This window comes from Pezoporus occidentalis, unplaced genomic scaffold (assembly GCF_034315485.1).
Source record: "Pezoporus occidentalis ecotype Australia unplaced genomic scaffold, CSIRO_AGI_Poc_V1 ctg21, whole genome shotgun sequence".
NCBI classification, from domain to species: Eukaryota; Metazoa; Chordata; class Aves; order Psittaciformes; family Psittacidae; genus Pezoporus; species Pezoporus occidentalis.
In genome coordinates this window covers 7,077,116-7,086,010 of record NW_026913964.1, presented here as the reverse complement: position 1 = coordinate 7,086,010, position 8,895 = coordinate 7,077,116, and the positions used below count along the sequence as shown (strand labels likewise).

General features: G+C 42.0%; 1 protein-coding gene across 2 annotated transcripts in view; it reads right to left on the bottom strand.

Annotated features, from left to right (window-relative positions):
• Positions 1–7,398: 7,398 nt before the first annotated feature.
• DPH6 (diphthamine biosynthesis 6) overlaps positions 7,399–8,895 on the bottom strand; it is a 213,238-nt gene continuing 211,741 nt past the window's right edge. For both annotated transcript variants that reach the window (XM_062619375.1, XM_062619374.1), the window contains one exon: positions 7,399–7,713. In XM_062619375.1, coding sequence (XP_062475359.1) covers positions 7,598–7,713 — 116 coding nt within the window. In that variant the 3' untranslated portion in view covers positions 7,399–7,597. The remainder of the gene's footprint in view (positions 7,714–8,895) is intronic.

Sequence of the window (8,895 nt, the reverse complement as noted above, 5' to 3'; positions counted from 1 at the left end):
TGCTTCCAATGCCTGTCAGACTTCTGAAGGCTAAGAGGAAAGATGCACCCACGATACCTGGTGTAACAAATCAGCTCCTGAATCACCTAACTATAAAACTCACAGGGAAAAAAATAATCTCTCTTTAAAATATCTCAATGTCATTTTAAAATCTATTTAGGAAGATCAGCTCTGGTGCCTTTATAGCAGCTTAGCCATGTGCACTGTAAAGGCTCACTGCTACTGTAGCCATCACTGGGGTTTGAAATGAGTAAAACATGAAGTTATTAAATCGGTTTTGGTCTTGCAGTCCCATTTGGTCAGTTCACTTTAACATGCTTTCAAGCAATTAAAGAAATTGATATACAGAGATTTTTAAAGGAGGCAGGAGACAAATTTTCACTGACACAGAGAACTATGTAACAAGACATAGATTTATTTTTGAAAAAAAAAGTGTAAGCCATACTCTAACACTTGTTACAGCAGAGAAAGGAAAAATTAAAATCTTGGGTTACATTTTTAAAGACATTTTCCCACCTATTACATAGCCCTTCTGTGTTCTGAGTGCTGAAACCTAGATCAGCCAACTTTTTGTGATATAATATGCATATGAAACATTTTCCTGCAGGCTTAGTAAAAATCAGAGAATGTTGGGGGTCGAGCATGGACAGTCGGACAGGTCTACAGCAAGCTGTGAGAATATGAACTTATAACCCCGAGTAAGGAATGCAACAACAGGATAACAGTAACCGCAAAGCAAGATATAATGCCAAGCTAACACAAACACCTAGGCCCAATCATAAAAAGAATAGCGGCGCGTGGACACCTCATGGACGAAGCGGGGCAGCCAATCAAGTAGTGCGTGATCGCGTGTAAGGGAGCTCAAAGCAGTATATTAATAGCAGCCTTGTAAGCAATAAACGGAGTTTTTTGCAAATGTACATCGCATCGGTGTCTGCTCCCCTTCACCTGGCCGCTGCATTCTGGTGACCCCGACGTGATACCAGCAGAGGAGAAGCGGACGAGAGAAGGTGAAGATCCCGGCTGCTCGAGAGAAGCAGGCAAACAAGTTGAGTTACGTGGCCACGGCTGACCGGTGAGTCAGGCAGACTGCGGTCTGGTTCGGGATGGGTTCCGCTGTATCAGCGATAAAAAAGGCTACGATAGAGGGACTGTTAAGCGTAGCAAAGAAGACAGGGTATTCGATACCCCGGCAGGAGCTTGTGGACTTTCTTTTTTGGTGCAGGCGAAGGGGGTTGCTAGAGTCTACAGGACAGTTATTTTCGAAGGATCAATGGCGCAAAATAGGGGAAGAATTATGGGAGAGCGTTCAGACGGGGCACAAGGGGGCAAAGAAGCTAGCACGCACTTATTGCTCCGTTAAGCTCATGATCGACCAGGCGCATGCAGATGCAGAAATTGCGGCTGCATTGCAGGATGCGTTGAGTGGGAGCATGAAAAACTCAGACTTAAAGGGCTCGGATTTAATCGAGTGGGGTTCTTCAGGGCCCCGGTCGACGGGGACCCGGAACGGCGAGTGAGCGGCGCCGGCGGCAGCGGCCGGGAAGCGCGGGCAATGCTGCTGCGGTGGCGTGACGGACCCGGGTGCTTGGATTAACCGAAAAAAAAAAAAAAAAAAAAAAAATCCGCCGCTGGGGTGAACCAGACACTGCTGCGTCGGGAGGCCGATCCGGAGACCGAGGTTACAGGACGACCCAGAAGAAGACGATCCGGAAAAGGCTGGCCATGAAAATGGACCGAGAGGTAGCCCTGGACTTATTACAGTGCTTTTTATAAAAGCGGGGAACTGAGCCCTGAACTTTTTACAGTGCTTTTTATAAAAGCGGGGAATTGAGCCTGAGACTCTAAAGCAGCTAGCAGGTCTACTGCCTGTAGGGAAGCCTAAGATTTTTTTTGCAGATCCTAATACAATATTTGAGAAGAGTGAGTGGCGAAAGTTTGGTGATGAACTATTTGACTCAGTGCTTAATGATTATAAAAAGGCAAACTCAGTAAGCCACGGAGGGAAGTAATGAACTGTATAAAAAGATACAAGGCAGAAAAGAAAACTGCCGCGGTAGCAACGGAGAAACTAGGAACAGACGTCCCCGGTCGGTTGAAACCGGGGGAAGATTACAACTCGTTCCCCCCCCCCCCCCCCCCCCCCCCCCCCCCCAACTCGCGGGAGCACAGGGTTTCCCACCCCCCCCCCTTCCTTTTCTCCCCCTCCATCAGAAGGTGCCGCGGAGGAGGTGTAACCCCCTGCTCCCCCACCACCCCAGTTCCGAAAGTAGGGACTTTGAAAAGGACAGAGAAAGTATATTAGAAGGTATACGCATGATAAATGTCGAGAAATCCGAAAGAAAGCGGGCGGTGCCTCGGCGCCGGATCGATTGCGGCGCCACTGTGAAGCACGCAGTAAAAAATAGGGATCATGCGCGAGCGGGAGATTTAAAGGAACCGCGAGCCTCTCCAACCCACTACGCCCTAGAGTGAAAAAATTTTTAACTCAGTCACGGAGGAGCCAGGTCTGCAGATGGCCACATACCGAACGAGATACATCTGATAAGAAAGACACAGCTGCGAGCAACGGAGACCCCGAGTTCGGCGCAGGATCAGCCCCCGAATCCCCTGAATCCGAGCCAGATTTATATCCTCTGCTTCCAGACCCTGACTCTTCGTCTCCCGGGTCGGTCTGCTCAGACTTGCTGGCCCTGGAGACGCTCAGTTGTAACAATGGGTAACCAAATATGTGATCATTACTGGGGAATTTTCTGCAATGGGCATCTTTGCATATCCTGTGTTTACTACACAGCAGGGGGCTAAAGAGTGGGAAGCTCTTGATCTCAAAATAGTTAAGGAGGCCTGACAAACAGTGACCACGTATGTGTTAAAATCCTCTTATACTCAAGCTGTATATGTTACGATTTTTTCTTGCAATTGACAGGGAGAGCCCATACAGTCTCTCTGTGATACTCATGTACTAGAAGTTGGTAAATATAAGTATGTCCAGGTTTCTATCAACCCTTGGAGACCTCTGTAGATACTGCTGGCCACTTCTTCCAGCACAGGCTGGCCACCTGTGTCAGAATGAGTGTGCATTTTGGTCAGTTTAAAAGCCCAAGCCTCATACAATGTGGGGGAGGCAGAGCCTCTGCGGGGACGCCTGCTAAGGTTGAGCCTGCCACCTCGCACTGCAATGATGCTTCTCGGAGCTGGTTTGCTGTTAGTCTCCACAGGGTCCTTGTGCCACGTTCTGTACGTGGGACTGTAGTGGGAGTAATGATGGTTTTTGCAGGGACAAAAAAAAAAAAAAAAAAAAAAAAAAAAAAAAAAAAAAAAAAAAGAGGGGGGAGGGAGAGAGTAATGATATTACATTTAACCTGTCTACTTCTCAAGAACTGAAGAACTGATAACCTGGGGGAGGGGGTATATTTGTGCCCTCCTGCCTACAGGTCCATGGCGACTGTGCAAAGTTTGTGAAGCCCTGCCATGAGCTGGACAGACGAATGGATAAACCTGATGCCTCAGCTACAGGAGCTGACTGTGATTACCCCAAGCAGAATAAGATAGAGGAAGAGAAAGAACAAATAACTGCAAAACATCACTTGGGGACAACTGAGTAACATCCTAAATATGTGTGCTTGTAAAGTAGCTATATTAGAGGTTGTGATTTTGTGTATAAAACCACCTGTATTTACTAGCTAGTTGCTAATAAGAAACTGCACCTTGTATTGTATAGATTTGTCACTTGTAAAAGAGATGTTAGACTATGGAAATTTGCAGTAGCTGCTAGAAAATGCTAAGGCAAAAGCTAGAAAAATTTTAATACAATGGTAGTGTTATAAAGCAGGTGATGGAACAAATTTAAGAGGGGGGGTAGAATTCCACTGGTAAGAAATTTCTTTGGCTAGTCCTTCACTGCCATCAGCATTTTCAACATGCTGCTGCACCCTGTAATAGTTACTCTGCTAATGTAAATTTGTGTGTGCCTTGCTGTAGTAGCGACTTGTTACTGGATAAAACAAAAGGGGGAAGATGTGGAGACAGTGTTCTCACAAGAGAATGCATAATTGGTACATAAACTTTGAACAGTCCTGAAAGATACAGCAAGGCCATGAGAGGCCTGAAGAAGCTTAAGCAAGCAAGATAAGAGGCTGGAATTCACCAAGTTAATGAGAACTGTGGACTGTTGGCAAGCTTTCAAGGTTGAGTTCTCACACCTGTGTGTAACCAATTATATGTTAGTCACTAAGGGTCTTCAAAACATGTATCCAATCATAATATGCCAAATCACTGTAAGTGCTTCAGCCTGGGCCTTGGCTCAACTAAGCAGACTGGGTTGCTGAGTTGCTAAGCAGACAATTCTACATCGAAGGCAATTCCTGATTTGTTTTAATGTTGACTCTGTAAGACATGCAACACTGCAGAACCTTTTGTTGTTGGAACAGGGACATGGATGTGAAGATTTTGATGGAATGTGTTGTATGAATCTGTCTAATCACTCAGAATCAATTCATAAAGGGATAAAAAGGTTAGATGACTTAACTATGAAATTAGCTGTTAATGATTGGGGTTTGGATACATGGCTGAGTGGCTGGGGAATTACGGGATGGATCAAAGATATTATCAAGGGTGTTTTAATGATATTTGTATTTACATTTTTATGCTTAATGATTATTCCCTGTATCTTGCAATGTATCATGCAGCGTGTACAACAAATAACTAATGTCTTATTTGAAAAAAGAGGGGGAGATGTTGGGGGTCGAGCATGGACAGTCGGACAGGTCTACAGCAAGCTGTGAGAATATGAACTTATAACCCCGAGTAAGGAATGCAACAACAGGATAACAGTAACCGCAAAGCAAGATATAATGCCAAGCTAACACAAACACCTAGGCCCAATCATAAAAAGAATAGCGGCGCGTGGACACCTCATGGACGAAGCGGGGCAGCCAATCAAGTAGTGCGTGATCGCGTGTAAGGGAGCTCAAAGCAGTATATTAATAGCAGCCTTGTAAGCAATAAACGGAGCTTTTTGCAAATGTACATCGCATCGGTGTCTGCTCCCCTTCACCTGGCCGCTGCATAGTCTCAAGATTAAAACTTGCTGAGTTAAACACTCAGCAAAGCTAGTCGTGAAAAAAACCCCACCCAACAAACCCTGCATCTATAAATTTTGAGCATTAGATGTCTCTCCATTTTTTTACTAAAACACGTGTGTGTGTCTGTGTGTGTGCCTGTCTCCCCACCTCCTGTCTTCAGCTAGCACTTTTGCTACAAAGAAAGTGAAAAAGAGCTCAATGAAACAACTTATTCACAGTAGGGCCCAGTAATTATGATGAAAGTACAGCAGCATAAGGCTGATAAAATGGTGTTATTTCTTCTTGTTATAAAGTCTTAGGTCTCTCTATGGAGCAGCACTTTACACACCTACCGTGCATATCAATGTTGAACAAATTGTCTTGTTCTTACTTAAACCACTGCAGACTCAGCTTATAGTTTTAGTTACACACAATGCTTAGAAGCTGTATGAAGCCTCTCAAGGAGTAAAAGTCAGAAACTATTATTTTCTAGCTATTCACAAAGTAGACCCATTGAAGTACTTCTTGTCTCAGACAATGAAAAGGTTTGCTTTCTGTTGAGAAAAAAAAAATAAAAATCACACTGTTTGTCAGACCAATGCATTGTTACCATTTGTCAAGGCACCTCTACTAGGGAAAAGAAGGATAGTGTGAGTCCAGAATCTTGCACGAAAACTGGTTTCTCCAGGAGCAAATATCCTGCCACCTTAAAATATTCAATACAGTATAAAAGACAGGATTGATGTTTCAGTATCTTTTTGAAACTCACTGTGAAAAAAATGACTGCTACAGGAGACAGAGTTAAATTTATGCCATCTATTTGGCTTCCATATGTACCTATGAAAAATTAAGCTTCATCCTCATCTCTCCGAAAGTACTGTTGCCTTCTTTTCTCCTGTTTCAGTCCAGCTTGTGTCTCTGGTCTGTGGGAACTCCACACAGAGAAAGAAAACACTGGTATTTCCAGAGAGAAGTAAAAAAAAATATAAATATTTACCTTTTAAAAAGAGTAGAATTCAAATAAGAGAGGCACATCCAGGTATTGGCAAGTTATTTTCTGATCGTGGGAAAGAACAGGATCAAATACGATTATTTGAGTCTAACCTAAAACGATACTGAATGATAATGAACTAATGTATTGTTAACAGATTCTTCCCTTTTTTCTTAGGAGATTTAATATGTCCATGTATTTACACATGGAAAGCTTATTGCCTTCTGCCTTCCAAAATATTTGAATAACTCTGAAAAAAAACCAATTCCTACTAAAGAGGGTGGCAGCTCTGCTATGTTACTTGATGTAATAGTAAGTAATAATAATATTTAACAGACTCTGTCTTCAAGTAACAGTCATCATAGAATGCTGGACATGCAAAACATCTAAACAGAGGAAGATCCTCTTATCTTTAGCCACTAGTTTTGTATCAGCTGCTGCTAAGTGCATATTTGGTAGGAGGTAAGAAAATGAAGCTGGAGTGCTAAGTCCACCTCTTAGTCACCCCAATGTAAATGTACTGCCAGGCAGTTGACTTTTATGGAGATATCTCAGGTATATGCTGGTGTAAGAGAAGGAAGACAATGGGAGTGCTGGTCATGTAGCTCCAGTGCTCATACACTGGAAGAGAAGCAATGGGAATATATAATGTAGAACATTGGCAAGACAAAGGTTTGATATTTCTTGAAGGTTTAATTTTATAGCCTTTGTCTGAAAATGAGATTCCTCTCCAGTTCCTTACTGCCTCAAGCAAAGTCCAAAAGGCTTTCTCTCCTATACTGATCTTTTATCATGTTATGAGTAAAATATCAGCTGCAATGAAATAGATGGGAGCTTTGCCTGTGTCTGAGACTGTTTTAATGAAAGCAGTGGTAAAATTCCTGTTGATTTTCTGGAGAAGACAAGCCCTGGGGAATACTGGTAGCTCTTTAATAAGAGCTGTCTGCCAGATGTAAAGCACAAGGATACCTGCTTTTGCTCAGAAGGTAGGGTGGCAAATCCTGTTGTATGAGCAGCATCTCCATTACTTTGGTAAAATGTGCATTCTGAATACCCCTCTGGTGCAAAAAGAGGGTTAAAATCTGGCCACAGATAACTTCTTCATGAGTTGGTCTGAAGTCAATAAATTCAGCATAGAACTGAAAGGAATCAGGTCTTTAAAACAGTATTGAAGCTAATTTTCTGGTTTCATCTCTATCCAAAAGATATGAAGTTATAATCTGTTTATTGTAAACAGTCCCAAATATATCAGATAAAAGAACTGATGTAATCAGAGCAACTGACATCTCCCAAGAGCCACCTGCTATTACCGGAACATATCTAAAAATAAGAGAGAAAAAAGCATAATATTTTGAAAAGAAACCTTTATTGTTCACACAAAGCTGTGTCACATGTCATAAGGCATCATTAACAAGATATGACTTTGCTTAAATAAAAAAATATTGCTTAATGAAAGTATCCAACACACTTATGATCAACTCTTTTCTTTGTTCTCTCTTGGATGGAATGTATGTTTTGATAAAAGCTCATCTCTTTCAAACTGCTAGCTTAGCCAGCATGTTATATGGATTACTTCCTTGCCAGGTAAATCCACCACAGGTACTAAAATCAGAGCTGGGGCCTTCTTGCCCCAGTATTTTTCAAGGCATTCTTGCAGTCCTAAAACAAACAGAAACAAAACAATTAATGAAACATCTGTCTTTGTCTCATTTTCTATTGTGGTCCTCTTTCAAAAATGATTTCTAAATACATTTTTGAAAATTATTACAGAGTAGCAATTAACAAAAGGAACTGAAATGCAACACTAAATTTTCACTTAATATAGAAGGAAGAATCATCTTCTCCCACCTTCTCTCATCAACTAATTTGAGATTAACTTTACACATTACCTGAGACCATAATTCAGCAAAACAGTTAAAAGCATGTTTCTCAACCTTGAGTTGAGTGGTCTGTTGATGACAGATAGAGAAAGCTGAACCTGAGTGCGAGTAGTAAAAATAACAGAACACCAGTTGAAATTCAGTTCTTTGTAATTTTTTGTATTTGAATGACCAGCACATATCTGTTTGCAAACAAAATTCTAGTCTCAAGTCCTGCAGTGGTGCATCAATCTGCTAGAAGTGTGCCATTTTTTAAAACATTCTGAATGTGATTTCCCTTTGAAATCAGTGGAAGTATGCCACATGGAAGCTATAATAGAGGAAGTCCCATTAGATAGCAGCATATATAACTGCATATCTAGAATTATTGAGAGATTCATACTGTTAAAAATACAGCATCTCGCTATAAAGAGTTCTGAAGGCACTGGTATGAAGTGCCACAGGTTTGTAAGTTTGAAGTTCATTATGGGAACAGAATTAATGGATGTTGTGGTTTAACCCCATCTAGCAACTAGGTTACCACACAGCTGCTCACTCACACCCCCCTCAGCCCTGGTGGGAGAACAGAGTTGGAAAAAAGGTAGAGACCCATGGATTGAGATAAGAACAGTTTAATAATTGAAATAAATACTACTACTACTATAATAAAGAGAGAATAATAATAAAAAACCCCTAAACAAACAAATAAACCCAAGTGATCCACAATGCAATTGCTCACCACCTGTTGGCCTATACTCATCCCGACCAGAGCAGCAATCAGTCCCTTCTGGGTGACTCCCCCCAGTTTACATACCAGACATGACCTGTTGTGGTATGGAATACTCCTTTGGCTAGTTTGGGTCAGGTGTCCTGTCTCTGCTCCCTCCCGGCTTTTTGTGCCACTCCTTACTGGAACAGCATGAGACTGAAAAGTCCTTTATCAGGGTAAGTGCTACTGAACAACTGGTGTATTACCAGCATT